The sequence below is a fragment of the Carcharhinus amblyrhynchos genome, unplaced genomic scaffold (genome assembly GCF_965287045.1).
Source record: "Carcharhinus amblyrhynchos unplaced genomic scaffold, sCarAmb.v2.hapA scaffold_432, whole genome shotgun sequence".
Lineage (NCBI taxonomy): Eukaryota > Metazoa > Chordata > Chondrichthyes > Carcharhiniformes > Carcharhinidae > Carcharhinus > Carcharhinus amblyrhynchos.
Window position 1 is genome coordinate 60,816 of NW_027650172.1, and position 19,185 is coordinate 80,000.

The 19,185-nt window shown below is 48.7% G+C and overlaps 1 protein-coding gene across 1 annotated transcript in view; it reads left to right on the forward strand.

Moving 5' to 3' along the window:
* The first annotated feature begins 13,109 nt into the window (after positions 1-13,109).
* Positions 13,110-19,185, forward strand: part of LOC145339374 (netrin-5-like) — a 13,508-nt gene continuing 7,432 nt past the window's right edge. The window contains exons 1-3 of the mRNA XM_080183818.1: positions 13,110-13,848; positions 15,041-15,226; positions 18,162-18,311. Of these exons, the coding sequence (XP_080039944.1) occupies positions 13,110-13,848; positions 15,041-15,226; positions 18,162-18,311 (1,075 nt within the window). The remainder of the gene's footprint in view (positions 13,849-15,040; positions 15,227-18,161; positions 18,312-19,185) is intronic.

The window sequence follows — 19,185 nt, forward strand, 5'->3', positions numbered from 1 at the left end:
AGGAGGAGTTCTTGGAATGCTGCCGGGATAGTTTCCTGGAACAGTGTGTGTTGGAGTCGACGAGGGAGCGAGCTATCTTGGATCTGGTGCTATGTAATGAGGCGGGTAGAATTAGGGACCTTGCAGTGAAGGATCCTCTTGGGGAGAGTGATCATTGTATGGTGGAGTTTCTGGTGCAGATGGAGGAGGAGAAAGTGGGTTCCCAGACAAGCGTCCTTTGTTTGAACAGAGGGGAGTACGGTAGGATGAGAGAAGAATTGGCGAATGTGGACTGGGGGAGCGCGTTGGAAGGTAGGTCTGCTGAGGAGCAGTGGAGGATCTTTAAGGAGATCTTTCTTGGTGCTCAGCAGAAATTTATTCCGATGGTCAAAAAGGACAGTAGGAGGAGAGGTAATAAGCCGTGGATAATGAAGGAGGTGAAGGAAAGTGTTAAACTAAAAGCGGAGGCGTTTAGAGTAGCTAAGAGTAGTGGGCGAGAAGAGGATTGGGAGAGGTTTAAATGTCAACAAAGATTGACAAAGAAGTTGATAAAGAAGGGTAGGAGAAACTATGAAGCTAGGCTAGCGCTTAATATAAAAAAGGACAGCAAGAGTTTTTATAAATATATAAAAAGGAAGAGGCTGGCTAGGGTGAACGTTGGACCCTTAGTGGATGAGAAGGGGGACTTAGTGGTAGGGGATGGGGATATGGCTGAGGTCTTGAATAACTTTTTTGTTTCAGTCTTCACGGAGGAGGACGTAAATAATTTGCCGGGTGTTAGAGATGGAAAGGTGGTAGGACTGGAGGGTCTCAATGACATTACTGTTACTAGAGAGGCAGTGCTCGACAGACTGGAGGGACTGATTGTGGACAAGTCCCCAGGACCAGATGGAATGCATCTGAGGGTTCTGAAAGAAATGGCGGAGGTGATAGTGGATGCCTTGGTGGTTATTTTCCAGATGTTGCTGGATTCTGGGGAAGTGCCGGAAGATTGGAAAACGGCTAATGTTACGCCGTTGTTTAAGAAGGGTGCCAGGCAAAAGGCAGGGAATTATAGGCCTGTTAGTTTAACGTCTGTTGTAGGTAAAATGTTAGAATCCGTCATCAAGGAGGAAATAGCGAGGCATCTTGAGGGGAATTGCTTGATAGAGCAGACGCAGCACAATTTCGTTAAAGGGAAGTCGTGTCTGACAAATTTACTGGAGTTCTATGAGGATGTGTCTAGGGCGGTGGATAGAGGAGAGCCGGTGGATGTGGTCTTTCTTGATTTTCAGAAGGCGTTTGACAAGGTACCTCACAAGAGGTTATTGCAGAAGGTCAGGGGACATGGAGTTGGGGGTAGGGTGTTAGCGTGGATAGAGGATTGGTTGTCAAATAGGAGGCAGAGAGTGGGGGTCAATGGGTGCTATTCGGATTGGCGGTTGGTGACTAGTGGAGTGCCCCAGGGGTCGGTGCTGGGGCCTCAGCTATTTACCATTTATATAGATGATCTGGAGGAGGGAACCGAGTGTATGGTGTCGAAATTTGCTGATGACACCAAGATTGGTGGAACGGCAAATTGTGCGGAGAGTGTGGAGAGTCTACAGAAGGATCTAGATAGGCTGGGTGAATGGGCCAGGAACTGGCAAATGGAATTTAATGTTGGCAAGTGCGAGGCGGTCCACTTTGGTAGGAATAATGGTAGGAAGGATTATTACTTATGTGGCGAAAAACTGCAGCAGGCGACAGTGCAGAGGGACCTCGGGGTCCTTGTGCATGAGTCGCAAAAACCCAGCCTGCAGGTGCAGCAGGTGGTCAGGAAGGCGAATGGGATGCTGGCCTTCATAGCGAGGGGGATTGAATATAAAAGTAGGGAGGTCTTGCTGCAGCTGTATAGAACATAGAACATTAGAACATAGAACATTACAGCGCGGAACAGGCCCTTCGGCCCACAATGTTGCGCCGACCAGTCTTATTTTTAAAAAAAAAACATTGACCCACTAATCTAAACCACTCCTTTTTCGTCCATAAACCTATCCACCAATCTCTTAAACGCCCCCAAACTAGGCGCATTTACAACTGCAGCAGGCAGGGCATTCCAGTCCCTCACCACCCTCTGGGTAAAGAACCTGCCCCTGACATCCGTCCTATAACTACCCCCCCTTAATTTAAAGCCATGCCCCCTCGTGCTAGATTTCTCCATCCGAGGAAACAGGCTATCACCATCCACCCTATCTAAACCTCTAATCATCTTATATGTTTCTATAAGATCCCCTCTTAGCTGCCTTCTTTCCAGTGAAAACAACCCCAAATCCCTCAGTCTCTCCTCATAGGACCTCCCCTGCATACCAGGCAACATCCTGGTAAACCTCCTCTGCACCCTCTCCAAAGCCTCCACATCCTTCCTGTAATGTGGGGACCAAAACTGCACACAGTACTCCAAGTGCGGCCGCACCAGAGTTGTGTACAGTTGCAACATGACGCTGCGACTCCTAAATTCAATCCCCCTACCAATAAACGCCAAGACACCGTATGCCTTCTTAACAACCTTATCTACTTGATTCCCAACTTTCAGGGATCTATGTACACATACACCTAGATCCCTCTGCTCCTCCACTCTATTCAAAGTCCTCCCGTTAGCCCTATACTCAACACATCTGTTATTCCTACCGAAATGGATTACCTCACACTTCTCCGCATTAAACTCCATCCGCCACCTCGCGGCCCAGCTCTGCAACCTGTCCAAGTCACCCTGCAAACTTCGACACCCTTCCTCACAATCTACCACACCTCCGACTTTGGTGTCATCAGCAAACTTACTAATCCACCCAACTATACCCTCATCCAGATCATTAATAAAGATTACGAACAGCAGTGGCCCCAAAACAGATCCCTGAGGCACACCACTCGTAACCGAACTCCATGATGAATAATTACCATCAACCACCACCCTCTGTCTCCTATCTGCTAACCAATTCCTGATCCAAGTACCTAAATTACCACCAATCCCATACATCTGCATTTTCTGCAGAAGCATACCATGGTGAACCTTATCAAACGCCTTACTAAAATCCATATATACCACATCTACTGCCTTACCCCTATCCACCTCTTTGGTCACCTTCTCAAAGAACTCAATAAGGTTAGTAAGGCACGACCTTCCCGCTACAAAACCATGCTGACTATCTCTAATCAATTCATTACTCTCCAAATAACTATAAATCCTATCCCTAATAATTCTTTCTAAAACCTTGCCCACTACAGAAGTAAGACTCACTGGTCTATAATTCCCAGGGAAGTCTCTGCTCCCCTTCTTAAACAATGGGACAACATTCGCTGTCCTCCAATCATCCGGTACTACACCAGAGACCAACGACGACCTGAAGATCAGAGCCAGTGGCTCTGCAATCACCTCTCTTGCCTCCCATAGAATCCTAGGGTAAATCCCGTCAGGACCAGGGGACTTATCTATTTTCAACCCTTCTAGAATATCCAACACATCCTCTGTATCAACTACAATACTTTCTATTTTACACCCCTTCACCCCAGTGACCTCCTCAGCTACATTCATATCGTCCTGTGTGAACACCGAAGAGAAATAATGGTTCAATGCCTCTCCAATCTCTTCCGGTTCCACACACAACTTCCCCCTACTGTCTGTAACTGGCCCTAATCTTGCCCTGACCAACCTTCTATTCTTGACATACCTATAGAACGCCTTAGGATTCTCCTTAATCCTATCAGCCAAAGTCATCTCATGCCCTCTTCTAGCCCTTCTTAACTCCCTCTTCAACTCCCTCCTAGCCAATCTAAAGCTTTCTACTGCACTACCCGAGCCCTCAAGCCTCATCCGAACATAAGCCTCCTTCTTCTTCCTAACCAACAAATCAACTTTTTTCGTGCACCACGGTTCCCTAGCCCTACCAATTCCTCCTTGCCTGACAGGGACATACCTATCACAGACCCACAGTAGCTGCTCCTTGAACAAACTCCACATTTCAGACGTTCCTAGTCCCTGTAATCTCCTAGTCCAACCAATGCTTCCTAATTCTCTCCTAATGGCCTCATAGTTACCCTTCCCCCAGCTAAAACTACTGACCCGAGGTTCATGCCTATCCCTTTCCATCACTAAGGTGAACGTAACCGAATTGTGGTCACTATCACCAAAAAGCACACCAACTTCCAAGTCTAGCACCTGGTCTGGCTCATTTCCCAGCACCAAGTCCAATATAGCCTCACCTCTAGTTGGCCTATCTACATATTGAGTTAAAAAACCTTCCTGCACACTTTGAACAAAAACTGACCCCTCTAACGAGCTAGAGCTATAGCTATTCCAATCAATGTTAGTAAAGTTAAAATCCCCCATAACAATTACAATTATAGGGCACTGATGAGGCCGCAGCTGGAGTACTGTGCGCAGTTTTGGTCGCCATACTTATGCAAGGATATTTTGGCCTTGGAGGGAGTGCAGAGGAGGTTTACTAGGCTGATGCCGGATTGAGGGGGTTGAACTATGAGGAGAGGCTGAATAAACTAGGCTTGTACTCATTAGAGTTTAGAAGAATGAGGGAAGATCTCATTGAGACGTATAAGATGATGAATGGGATGGATAGGATAGAGGTGGAGAGACTCTTCCCGCTCAGAAAGGACAGTAGGACTAGGGGGCACAGCCTCAAGATAAAGGGGGGCAGTTTAGAACGGAGTTGAGGAAGAACTTCTTCACTCAAAGGGTGGTGAATCTCTGGAATTCTCTGCCCGTTGAAGTGGTGGAGGCTACCTCGCTAAATATTTTTAAGACACGGGTTGATGAGTTTTTGATAAGAGAGGGGATTAAGGGTTATGGGGAGAGGGCGGGAATGTGGAACTGAGCCACGACAGATCAGCCATGATCTTATTGAATGGCGGGGCAGGCTCGAAGGGCTAGTTGGCCTACTCCTGCTCCTATTTCTTATGTTATGCTCCCACGGGGAGTGGGGAGAATGTGGGAGTCGCTCCCACGGGGAGTGGGGAGAATGTGGGACTCGCTCCCACGGGGAGTGGGGAGAATGTGGGACTCACTCCCACGGGTAATGGGGAGAATGTGGGACTCGCTCCCACGGGGAGTGGGGAGAATGTGGGACTCGCTCCCACGGGGAGTGGGGAGAATGTGGGACTCGTTCCCACGGGGAGTGGGGAGAATGTGGGACTCACTCCCACGGGTAATGGGGAGAATGTGGGACTCGCTCCCACGGGGAGTGGGGAGAATGTGGGACTCGCTCCTACGGGGAGTGGGGAGAATGTGGGAGTCGTTCCCACGGGGAGTGGGGAGAATGTGGGACTCGCTCCCACGGGGAGTGGGGAGAATGTGGGACTCGCTCCCACGGGGAGTGGGGAGAATGGGGAAAAGGTGTGAGGTGGGAAGGCAGTGAGAAAGGTGGACAGGGCCTGAGAAGGCAGAGGTTGTGCGGGGGAGCTGGGACAGCAGGGCAGAAGCAATGGACTAAATGGCCTCTGTTTCTGAGCTGTAGGTTGTGTTGAACAATTAAAAAGTCTCACAATACCAGGTTAAAGCCCAACAGGTTTATTTGGTAGCAAACACCACTAGCTTTCGGAGCTAGTGGCTCACAAGGTGTGTGCCTTGCTATGTCCTGTTTGTGATCAGAACTCCCCACTCACCTGATGAAAGGGCAAACCCCAAAAGCTAGTGGTGTTTACTACCAAATAAACCTGTTGGACTTTAACCTGGTGTTGTGAGACTTCTTACAGTGTTTACCCCAGTCCAACGCTGACATCTCCACATCATGGTTGTGTTGAAAGCAGACAGGTAGTGAGAGGGGTTTCTCAGCAGAGAATTTCACTCCTCCTGCACAGGGAAGGGGAGCAGGATTTTGAACAGTGTGTCCCGCTCAAGCAGGGGTGGAGATGGGCGTTGCCGAAGAGAGCATCGGGGGGGTGGACTCAGGGCTATGAGAGCCGAAGAGAGAGGGGAGGGACCGGGTGCAGGATTTGGTCTGAGCGATGCCTCGACGTCAGGCGTGCGGAGGCCGGAGGGGGCTGTGCGTAACGTTTGGAGACTGGGGCAGGCCATCATGAGGTAGGGTCCATGCAAATTTCCCCCTCCCGTCGCGAAGAACCAGACCGCGTGATCGACACAGCAGCAGCTGAACGGAGGGTTTTGAGTTCCTAGAAATCCGCTTGACAGAGAGATAGAGACCGACAGAGAGAGACAGACCAAGAGAGACGGGAGACAAAGAGAAAGACCGGGAAAGACAGACGCAGAGAAATACAGAGACACCAAGAGACAGAAAGAGACCGAGCTAGACGGGAGACAGAAACAGGGAGAGACTGAGAAAGAGAGAGACAGACAGAGAGAGAGAGAGAGAAAGTAAGAGAGGAACAGAGAGGCAGAGAGAGAGAGACAGACGGAGAAAGAGGGAGATTTGGAACATTAAATCGACTTGTAAACCAAGGACGGCTCCGCGGTGGCCAAGGTAAGACCCCCAACATTGGGGACACAACTTATTTCCTTCTCATCGGATCTGAAGAATTTCCAGTTGATCGTGTTCCGCCCCCCCCACCACATTGCCACCACAATCTCAGCAAACCCCCTCCCCGCAGTCAGAAAGAATTGGAATTGCGAGCAATTCTGAAACTGCACGCAGGGCACCCGACTTAAAAATCCAGCTCCGATTTCAAAGTCCTCCACCCACCCAGGCTCCTGTATCGCTTTACACATTCTCTGTGGACTTGTACCACCAGGGGACAGTGTCGGGCGCGTGCGCTGGGGTGAGCGGGGGGTGGGTGGCGTGGGCCATGCTTGGCGAGACAGGCGCACGACGGAATCGATGCAATCTCGGTTGCTTTGATCACCACCCTCCCTCCCTGGCTTTTCTGGGATTTCCCACTCCTTGTCCATGCTAACTCCATGGGGGGAGGGGGGGTTATAGGCATTGACCATTCCCACAACCCGACCCCAATCCCATTCTCCTTTTTAGCCACACTGGAAATCTCCGTGAGCTTGGTGTCTGAAGTGAGTGTGGAATGAAATAATCCCGGGATAGACTAACGTTCCGAGTTACTCATTGAATTTTGGGTAAATGCAATGCTTTCTTGTTACGGGATTTGGAATATTATTGTCTGTTGTATTAAGGTAAAATATTGGTTAGCACTGCTGCCTCACAGCTCCAGGGACCCGGGTTCATTCCCGGCTTGGGTCACTGTCTGTATGGAGTCTGCACGTTCTCCCCGTGTCTGTGTGGGTTTCCTTACAGGGTCCAAAAGATGTGGGGGTTAGGTTGATTGGCCATGATAAATTACCCCTAGTATCAGGGGGACTCGCAGAGTAAATGCATGGCGTTACAGGGATAGGGTCTGGGTGGGATTGTGGTCGGTGCAGACACAATGGGCTGAATGGCCTCCTTCTGCACTGTTGGATTCTATGATTAATCCAGATTGAGTTAATAAAACAGTTATTTAATTAAAATTAACCAGCTTAATATCTGTCCTATTAGAATAGAGATATGAATTTTCAGTGTTTCCCTCCCACTCTCTGTCTCACTCTCTCTCTGCCTCTCCCTCTCTCTGTACCTCTTTGTGTCTGTCTCTCTCTCCCTCCGTCTTTCTCCCTCTGCTTCTGTCGACTTAGGAACCTTTCTTTAAGTTTGAGTTTTTGTTAACCACAATTAACTTGTTTTAAAAGAATAGCCATTATTCCTCCAAATACGTAAATATATTTCTCTGGTAGTGACAAATAAATTAGTGAATAGAATAAAAGCAAAATTAAATGACATTTTTATATTCTTAACCACGTTTCAGAATTCTGACCAGCGATTATCTGAGATAGTTTGATCTTGAATTTAATCAGAATGAACTAGTTTTTCACTATTTATATTGTAATATCGAATTCTTATCATCAATAATTAGCAGATGAAATGCCCGACATGTTCAAACAAAACTCCAATCACTGATTTTTACCAGAATTACTCACACGTATTTGTAAGTTGTTTTAAATTTGAACACAGCTCTCCTGATAACATTCAGTGATCGTTAGGTCAGCATCGATGGTTACATTTCATTCAGTCTGACAGGCACAAATCCAGTTGTTATCTATCAAATAAACTGTCAAATCTATTTACATGCTGAATGTCGGAGACAGAGAGAGAGAGACAGAGAGAGAGAGAGAGAGAGAGGGACAGAGAGAGAGAGGGAGAGAGGGACAGAGAGAGAGAGAGAGAGGGACAGAGAGAGACAGAGAGGGACAGAGAGAGAGAGAGAGGGACAGAGAGAGAGAGAGAGGGACAGAGAGAGAGAGAGAGGGACAGAGAGAGAGAGGGGGACAGAGAGAGAGAGAGGGACAGAGAGAGAGAGAGGGAGAGAGAGAGACAGAGAGAGCGACAGAGAGAGAGAGAGACAGAGAGAGAGAGAGACAGAGAGAGAGAGAGAGACAGAGAGAGAGAGAGAGACAGAGAGAGAGAGAGGGACAGAGAGAGAGAGAGGGACAGAGAGGGACAGAGAGAGAGAGAGAGGGACAGAGAGAGAGAGAGAGGGACAGAGAGAGAGAGAGGGACAGAGAGAGAGAGAGAGGGACAGAGAGAGAGAGAGAGGGACAGAGAGACAGAGAGAGAGGGACAGAGAGAGAGAGAGAGAGGGACAGAGAGAGAGAGACAGAGAGAGTGACAGAGAGAGAGAGCGACAGAGAGAGAGAGAGACAGAGAGAGAGAGAGGGACAGAGAGAGGGAGGCAGAGAGAGGGAGGCAGAGAGAGGGAGGCAGAGAGAGGGACAGAGAGAGGGACAGAGAGAGGGAGACAGAGACAGAGATGAACAGACAGAGAGAGAGAGAGAGAGCGCGGTGGAACAGAGAGAGAAAGAGACAGAGTCACAGAGAAAGGCTGAGAAAAAGAGAAAGTGAGAGGGAGACAGACGAAAAGAGTGCAAGAGGGACGGAGAGAGAGACACTCAGAGTACGAGACTCACAAGAGAGAGAATCATGGAGAGATTGAGAGGGACACAGAGAGTGAAACTGAGAGAGGAAGTGAGAGACAGAGAGAGAGAGATATGACAGAGAGGGAGACCAAGAGAGAGTGTGAGGAGTGAGACCGAGAGAGAGAAAGAGAAGGAGCAATGGGTTGGAGGAGAGAAACAGAGGAACAATAGTTAGAGAGAGTGTGCATAGGGAGGGAGACGGAGGGAGTGGGGTTGGTTTGGAGAAGGAAGAGAGAGAGAGTTTGGAGAGACCGCAGGAGAGGCAGAGCGAGAGAATGATGGAGAAGGAGGGAGGGAGAGCAAGAGACAGTGCACAGGGAGAGGGATGGAGGGAGAAAAGATGGGAGGGAGAGCATGAGGGGAAGGAGAGAAAGAGACAGAGCCTGGGAGGGAGACAGAGAGAAAGAGAGAGAGAGTGAGGGTGAAGAAGGCTATGGTGAACGAGAGAAGTGAGGGAGCAGGAATAGAGGGATTGGAAAGGTGAAAGGATTGAGAGAGGGAAAGAGAGCACAGAGAGTAAGAGGGGGAGTTAGACAGCAGAACAGAGAGAGAGGAAGAGGCTGATGGAGGAAGGGTTTTGGGGGGAAGCAGAAACAGAGACATGAGCATCCAAAATCACAGCAGGCCATTCCTTCCCTTGACCCCTGCTATCCCTCATTTAATAAGATTGTGGCTGTTCTGATTGCAGTCTCAACTACCCCCTTGTGGATCAGAAACCTCCCTAACTCAGTCTTGAATATTATTCAATGAGCCGCAGCCCCCACTGCTCTCCAGGAGCGGGTGGAATTCCACACACTGACCCCCCCAACTCCCAAGAAGAAATTCTTCCCCCTCTCCATCTTCAATGGGAGAGAGACCCCTATATTCGAAAATGTGCCTCCCCCCAGTTCTAGATTCTCCCCTACATGAGGGGGAGGAGGGAACATCCTCTCAGCATCTGCCCTTTCAACCCACCCCCTGCCCCCGGGATCTGATCCATTTCAATAAGATCCCCTCTCATTCTAAACTCCCAATGAGCTCCAGGCCTCAATCTGCTCAAACTTTTCCCCGTTAGACATAGGAACATAGATGGTAGGAGCAGGAGGCCATTCGGCCCTTCGAGCTCACTCCACCATTCATTACAAACATGGCTGATCATCCAACTCAACAGCCCAATCCTACTTTCTCCCCATAACCTCTCACCCCATTCACCCCAAGTGCTATATCCAGCTTCCTCTTGAATATATTCAATGTTTTGGTATCAACTACTTCCTGTGGGAATGAATTCCACAGACTCACCACTCTTTGGATGAAGGAATGTTATAGTCATAGAGGTTCACAGCATGGAAACAGGTCCTTCAGCCCAACTTGTCCATGCCATCCTTCTATTTTAAACCCCTAAATTAATCTCAATTCCCTGCATTTGGCCCATATCCCTCTATACCCATTTTACCCATGTAACTGTCTAAATGTTTTTTAAAAGACAAAATTGTACCCACCTCTACTACTGCCTCTGGCAGCTCGTTCCAGACACTCACCACCCTCTGTGTGAAAAAATTGTCCCTCTGGACACTTTTGTATCTCTCCCCTCTCACCTTAAATCTATACCCTCTAGTTTTAGACTCCCCTACCTTTGGGAAAAGATATTGACTATCTAGCTGACCTGTGCCCCTCATTATTTTATAGACCTCTATAAGATCACCCCTCAGCCTCCTACACTCCAGAGAAAAAAGTCCCAGTCTATCCAGCCTCTCCTTATAACTCAATCTACCAAGTCCCGGTAGCATCCTAGTAAATCTCTTCTGCACTCTTTCTAGTTTAATAATATCCTTTCTATAATAGGGTGACCAGAACTGTACACAGTATTCCAAGTGTGGCCTTACCAATGTCTTGTACAACTTCAACAAGACATCCCAACTCCTGTATTCAATGTTCTGACCAATGAAACCAAGCATGCCGAATGCCTTCTTCACTACTCTGAAGTCACCTGTGACTTCACTTTCAAGGAGCTATGAACCTGTATCCCTAGATCTCTTTGTTCTGTAACTCTCCCCATCTCCACCCTAAATGGTCTACCCTGAATCCCCAGACTGTGACCCCTGGTTCTGGACTCCCCCCACCATCGGGAACATCCTCCCTGCATCTACCCTGTCTGGTCCTATTAGAATTTTATCAGTCTCTATGAGATCCCTCCTCATTCGTCTGAACTCCAGCAAAAACAATCCTAACCAGGTCAATCTCTCCTCGTACATCAGCCCCACCTTCCCCAGAATCAGCCTGGTAAACCTTCACTGCACTCCCTCGAGAACAAGAATATCCTTCCTCAGAAAAGGAGACCAAAACTGCACACAATACTCTAGGTGTGGCCTCACCCAGGCCCTGTATAATTGTAACAACACATCCCTGCTCCTGTACTCAAAACTTCTCGCAATGAAGGCCAACATACCATTTGCCTGGTATGTTGCCTGACTGGTGCACAAGGACACCCAGGTCCCTCAGAACACTCCCCTTTCCTAACTTACACCCATTCAGGTAGTAATCTGCCTTATTTTTGCTTCCAAATAACCTCCTTCACTCCAGGAATCAGGCTAGTGAATATTCTAACAGAATTATATCTTGTTTCTAACATGGATACCAAAAATGTTGACCAGGGCACTGGTGAGGCCACACCTGGAGTATTGTGTACAGTTTTGGTCTCCTTAACTGAGGAAGGATGTCCTTGCTATAGAGGGGGCACAGTGAAGGTTTGCCAGGCTGATTCCTGGGATGGCAGTTCTGTCATATGAGAAGAGACTGAGTGGGTTAGGATTATATTCACTGGAGTTTAGAGTGAGAGGGGATCTGATAGAAACTTATATTATATTCACTTATATTCACTGGAGTTTAGAGTGAGAGGGGATCTGATAGAAACTTATAAAATTCTAACAGGGTTAGACAGGGTAGATTCAGAAAGAATGTTCCCGATGGTGGGGGGAGTCCAGAACTAGGGGTCAGAGTTTGAAGATAAGGGGTTAACCTTTTATAACTGAGGTAAGGAGAAATTTCTTCACCCAGAGGGTGGGGAATGTGTGGAATTCACTCCCACAGAAAGTAGTTGAGGCCAAAACATTGTGAGATTGCAAGAAGAAATTAGATTTCACTCTTGGGGCTAAAGGGATCGAGGGATATGGGGGGGAGGGGAATCTGGATATTGAATTCAATGATCAGCCAAGATCAAAATGAATGGCGAGGCAGGCTGGAAGGGCCAAATGGCCTCCTCCTATTATCTATGTTTTTGTGAACAGATGATAGTTATTTTTAAATGACCCTGCTCTAAATTAAATAGTGTTTGGGCTGATGAAAGATTTGTGAAATTGGCCAGATTAAGAGAGAAAACAGTCATGCTTAATTCTGAATCAGCCTGTTACACTGAAGGGCTCTGCGATGTCAAACAGTCACTGGTTTTACTGTGTGGAGATCGTTCAGTTAAAGTTTAACTGTGAGTCAATCCTCTCATTGAGGGAGATGTAAAGAGTCCTAATTCCAGCGGAACAGAGCGATTAGGGGCCGGAAAATTACCCTGTTATTAATCACCTTCTCTATTACAAAGATAATCAGCTGGTGGGTATGTTTAAAGGAAAGTTATGTTCTCACATCTCTGTCTCGCTCTCTCTGTCCCTCTCTCTCTCTTTCTGTCCCTCTCTCTCTCTCCCTCTGTCCCTCTCCCTCTATCCCTCTCCCTGTCCTTCTCTTTCTCTGTCCCTCTCCCTATCCCTCTTCCTGTCCCTCACTCTCTCTCTGTCCCTCTCCCTCTCTATCCTTCCCTCTCTCTGTCCCTCTCTCTATCCCTCTCTCTCTGTCCTTCTCCCTCTCTAACCCTCTCTCTCTCTCTCTGTCCTCTCCCTCTATCCCTCTCTCTCTCTGTCCCTCTCCCTCTCTATCCCTCTCTCTGTCCCTCTCCCTCTCTATCCTCTCTCTGTCCCTCTCCCTCTCTATCCTTCTCTCTCTCTGTCCCTCTCCCTCTCTATCCTCTCTCTGTCCCTCTCCCTCTCTATCCTCTCTCTGTCGGGTATTAGGCCACACACTATGTGGGTTAATGGGAAGAGAGGAGATGGAGGTTCCAGTCCCAATATCTCGTCCACTCTCCGGGCTCCCCACCTCCCCAGCCTTCACCGTAAACCCTTGGGCACACTAACTGCCAGCTTCTCTCTGCAGGGGTGAAGAGGACAGTATGGCCACTGACCGACACCAGACACTCTGCTGCCTCTACCCTGGCCTCCTGCTGCTCCTGATCTGGCCACAGCTCTCCTGGGGTGACCCTTGTTACGTTCGGACGGGGGAAGCCCGGAGCTGTCGCCCACGGGTGTCTGCAGTTCCCCTGGGGGGGGCAGTAAGTGGCCTGACAGCCTGCAGGCCACTCCGCTCCGCGACAGTGACCCTCCCTCTCGGACGTGCCTACGAGTTGAGCCAGGTGACCCTGCGATTCTGCACCCACCCCCTTCCCCAATCTGTCACCCTTTATGGATCAGGGGACGGGGGACGGAGCTGGAGACCCCTGCCATTCCGGGCTGACCGCTGCCGGCGCGGGAGGGGGAGGGCAGGGGGTACACACTGCTTGGCCAGCCAGGGGAAACAGCTGACCCTTCGGGCACCAGTGGGCACTTCACGGCCAGACGCCAGTCCCCTCCAGAGGGACAGGGTGACTGCCACCCACTTGCGGCTGCTCCTGCCAGAGCTACCACCCTCAGCAGAGCACCAGGGCCCGTTCCACGCCATCTCTCATCTCCGACTGACTGGACGCTGCCGATGCCACGGCCACGCCTCTCGCTGCCCCTCCACCGCCTACCCAGGCCCTCCACGGTGTGACTGTCGCCACAATACACAGGGGGCAGAGTGTCAGGAATGCAGACCCTTCTACCGAGACCGGCCATGGGGCAAAGCCACACTGACAGACGCGCATGAATGCACAGGTAAGTCCCAAAACACAGTGAGCGATCCTTACCCTGCTGAATAAACAGTGGCTCTGTACAGTTACACAGTGAGTGATCCTTACTCTGCTGAATAAACAGTGACTCTGTACAGTTACACAGCGAGCGATCCTTACCCTGCTGAATAAACAGTGACTCTGTACAGTTACACAGTGAGTGATCCTTACTCTGCTGAATAAACAGTGACTCTGTACAGTTACACAGCGAGCGATCCTTACCCTGCTGAATAAACAGTGACTCTGTACAGTTACACAGTGAGTGATCCTTACCCTGCTGAATAAACAGTGACTCTGTACAGTTACACAGTGAGCGATCCTTACCCTGCTGAATAAACAGTGACTCTGTACAGTTACACAGCGAGCGATCCTTACCCTGCTGAATAAACAGTGACTCTGTACAGTTACACAGTGAGCGATCCTTACCCTGCTGAATAGACAGTGACTCTGTACAGTTACACAGCGAGCGATCCTTACCCTGCTGAATAAACAGTGACTCTGTACAGTTACACAGTGAGCGATCCTTACCCTGCTGAATAGACAGTGACTCTGTACAGTTACACAGCGAGCGATCCTTACCCTGCTGAATAAACAGTGACTCTGTACAGTTACACAGTGAGTGATCCTTACCCTGCTGAATAAACAGTGACTCTGTACAGTTACACAGTGAGTGATCCTTATTCTGCTGAATAAACAGTGACTCTGTACAGTTACACAGTGAGTGATCCTTACCCTGCCGGATAGACAGTGACTCTGTACAGTTACACAGCGAGCGATCCTTACCCTGCTGAATAAACAGTGACTCTGTACAGTCACACAGTGAGTGATCCTCACCCTGCTGAATAGACAGTGACTCTGTACAGTTACACGGCGAGCGATCCTTACCCTGCTGAATAAACAGTGACTCTGTACAGTTACACAACGAGTGCTCCTTACCCTGCTGAATAAACAGTGACTCTGTACAGTTACACAGTGAGTGATCCTTACCCTGCTGAATAAACAGTGACTCTGTACAGTTACACAGTGAGTGATCCTTACCCTCCTGAATAAACAATGACTCTGTACAGTTACACAGTGAGTGATCTTTACCCTGCTGAATAAACAGTGACTCTGTACAGTTACACAGCGATTGATCCTTACCCTGCTGAATAGACTGACTATTCTGCATTATTGTGCAGCCTGTGAGTGTAATCGTCATTCGGGACGCTGTCGATTTAACATGGAGGTGTACCAGAGGTCAGGACACAAGAGTGGTGGGATCTGTGCGAAATGTCGGCACAATACACATGGACAACACTGCCAATACTGTCGACATGGCTACACCAGGACTCAAAAGCCAATTACCCACAGGAAGGCGTGCAGACGTATGTGAGGCTCCATTGAGTGCAAGACGGAGTTTACTCTGTATCTAACCCCGTGCTGTATCTGTCCTGGGATTGTTTGATGGGGATAGTGTAGAGGGAGCTTTACTCTGTATCGAACCCCGTGCTGTACCTGTGTCCTGGGATTGTTTGATGGGGATAGTGTAGAGGGATCTTTACTCTGTATCTAACCCCGTGCTGTACCTGTCTTGGGAGTGTTTGATGGGGGGACAGCGTAGAGGGATCTTTACTCTGTATCTAACCCCGTGCTGTACCTGTCCTGGGAGTGTTTGATGGGGATAGTGTAGAGGGATCTTTACTCTGTATCTAACCCCGTGCTGTACCTGTCCTGGGAGTGTTTGATGGGGGGACAGCGTAGAGGGATCTTTACTCTGTATCTAACCCCGTGCTGTACCTGTCCTGGGAGTGTTTGATGGGGACAGTGTAGAGGGAGCTTTACTCTGTATCTAACCCCGTGCTGTACCTGTCCTGGGAGTGTTTGATGGGGGACAGTGTAGAGGGAGCTTCACTCTGTATCTAACCCCGTGCTGTACCTGTCCTGGGAGTGTTTGATAGGGGATAGTGTAAAGGGAGCTTCACTCTGCATTTAACAATGGGTGTTAGAGAGCTTGGGGACATAAATAGTGATGTCTTGATGAGTGTTCATATTACAGAGAAGGAGGTGCTGGAAGTCTTAAAGCACGTCAAGGTAGATAAATCCTCGGGACCTGATGAAGTGTATCCCAGGACATTGTGGGAGGCTAGGGAGGAAATTGCGGGTCCCCTAGCAGAGATATTTGAATCATCGATAGTCACGGGTGAGGTGCCTGAGGGTTGGAGAGTGACAAATGTTGTGTCTTTGTTTAAAAAGGGCTCCAGGGAAAAGCCTGGGAACTACAGGCCAGTGACCCTCACATCTGTGGTGGGTAAATTGTTGGAAGGTATTTTGAGAGACAGGATCTACAGGTATTTAGAGACACAAGGACTGATTAGGGACAGTCAGCATGGCTTTGTGAGTGGAAAATCATGTCTCACAAATTTGATTGAGTTTTTTGAAAGGGTAACCAAGAAGATAGATGAGGGCAGTTAATGTTGTCTACATGGACTTTAGCAAGGCCTTTGACAAGGTGCCACATGGTAGGTTGTTGCATAAGGTTAAATCTCACAGGATCCAGGGTGAGGTATCTAAATGGATACAAAATTGGCTTCTTGACAGAATGTGGGTATGCCGGCGTTGGACTGGCGTAAACACAGTAAAAAGTCTGACAACACCAGGTTTTAGTCCAACCTATCAGTAATCTCTAAACTGTCTGTGCTTTATATGCTCTGTCTGAGGCCAGAACTCTCCATTCACCTGACGAAGAGGGTAACCCCTCGAAAGCTTGTGAGAATATTATCAAATAAATAGGTTGGACTAAAACCTGGTGTTCTTGACAGAAGCCAGAGGGTGGGTTGTAGAGAGTTGGTTTTCAAACTGGAGGCCTGTGACCAGCGGTGTGCCTCAGGGATCAGTGCTGGGTCCACTGTTATTTGTCATTTATATTAATGATTTGGATGAGAATATAGGAGGTATGGTTAGTAAGTTTGCAGATGACACCAAGATTGGTGGCACAGTGGACAGTGAAGAAAGTTATCTCCAATTGCAACGGGATCTTGATCAACTGGGCCAGTGGGCTGATGAATGGCAGATGGAGTTTAATTTAGATAAATGCAAGGTGATGCATTTTGGTAGATTGAACCAGGGCAGGACTCACTCAGTTAATGGTAGGGTGTTGGGGAGAGTTACAGAACAAAGAGATCTGGGGATACAGGTTCAAAGCTCCTTGAAAGCAGAGTCACAGGTGGACAGAGTGGTGAAGAAGGTATTCAGCACGCTTGGTTTCATTGGTCAGAACATTGAATACAGGAGTTGGGATGTCTTGTTGAAGTTGTACAAGACATTGGTAAGGCCACACTTGGAATACTGTGTACAGTTCTGGTCACCCTATTATAGAAAGGATATTATTAAACTAGAAAGAGTGCTGAAAAGATTTACTAGGATGCTACCGGGACTTGATGGATTGAGTTATGAGGAGAGACTGGGTAGACTGGGACGTTTTTCCTCTGGAGCGTAGGAGGCTGAGGGGTGATCTTATAGAGGTCTGTAAAATAACGAGGGGCACAGATCAGCTAGATAGTCAATATCTTTTCCCCAAAGGTAGGAGAGTCTAAAACTAGAGGGTATAGGTTTAAGGTGAGAGGCGAGAGATACAAAAGTGTCCAGAGGGGCAATTTTTTCACACAGAGAGTAGTGAGTTACTGGAACAAGCTGACAGAGGCAGTAGTAGAGGCAGGTATAATTTTATCTTTTAAAACACATTTAGACAGTTACATGGGTACAATGGGAATAGAGGGATACGAGCCAAATGTGGGCAATTGGGATTAGTTTAGGGGTCAAAAAAAAGTTAGCATGGACAAGCCAGGCTGAAGTCCATGCTGTAAACCTCTATGCCTCTAACCTCATGTGATACCTTCCTGGGAGTGTTTGATGGGGACAGCGTAGAGGGAGCTTTACTCTGTAACTAACCCCTTGCTGTACCTGTCCTGGGAGTGTTTGATGGGGACAGTGTAGAGGGAGCTTTACTCTGTATCTAACCCCGTGCTGTACCTGTCCTGGGAGTGTTTGATGGGGACAGTGTAGAGGGAGCTTTACTCTGTATCTAACCCCGTGCTGTACCTGTCCTGGGAGTGTTTGATGGGGACAGTGTAGAGGGAGCTTTACTCTGTATCTAACCCCGTGCTGTACCTGTCCTGGGAGTGTTTGATGGGGACAGTGTAGAGGGAGCTTTACTCTGTATCTAACCCCGTGCTGTACCTGTCCTGTGAGTGTTTGATGGGGACAGTGTAGAGGGAGTTTCATGCTGATATCTAACTCTGTGCTGTGTTTTCTCCTGTTTAGTTTGCCAGTGTCACCCAATTGGGTCTGTGAGCCAGTTCTGTAACAGGAGCACAGGGCAGTGCCCGTGCAAGCTTGGTGCAAGTGGGAAGAGGTGTGACCATTGTGCTGCTAGCTACCAGCCCAGCCACTCTGCTGCCACTCTCTGTACAAGTAAGTGAGGGAACACTCCATCCTTTTTACACACGCAGCCCCTGCACCACCCAGAAACTCACCCTGACAGACCATGACGGTGGGAGAGGCAGAGAGAGAGACAGATGCAGAGAAAGTACAACCCACACGGTGGGAGGAAAGAGAAAGATATCATGAGAGGGAGGGAGGGACCGAGGGAGTGGGAGACAGAGAGAGAGAAAGAGACAGAGAGTGTGGGGTGAGGAAAAGGCAGGGAGAGGGTAAAGGAGGGAGAGGGAATACCAAGGAAAAAGGAGAGAAAAAAGAGGAAGAGATAGAGAGAAAGCAAGATAGATGGAGATGGAGGTCGCAAGTGCAAGAAGGAGGGGAGAGATGGAGGGGTGCAGGGAAAGATGGAGAAATGGAAGCCAGAGAGAGGAGAGAGAAGCTTGAGGTTGTGAGGAAAAGAAAGCGAGGTAACAAGATCAGCAGGAGAACAGAAGAAGGGGCAAATGGAGAGATGGAGGGAAAGGGAGGACAGGGAGCGATGGTGTAACATGGAAGGCGCTAAGTATCACCAGAGCACAGAGTGTGTCCATCAGATGAAGATAAAATGGTGAACTGTGCAGAATTAAAAATTAGTGTCACAGACTTGAGGGGCTGAATGGCCTCCCCCTGTTCCTGTGTAACAGGCTTGAGGGGCTGAAAGGCCTCCCCCTGTTCGTGTGTAACAGGCTCGAGGGGCTGAATGGCCTCCTCCTGTTCCTGTGTAACAGGCTCGAGGGGCTGAATGGCCTCCTCCTGTTCGTGTGTAACAGGCTCGAGGGGCTGAATGGCCTCCTCCTGTTCCTGTGTAACAGGCTCGAGGGGCTGAATGGCCTCCTCCTGTTCCTGTGTAACAGGCTCGAGGGGCTGA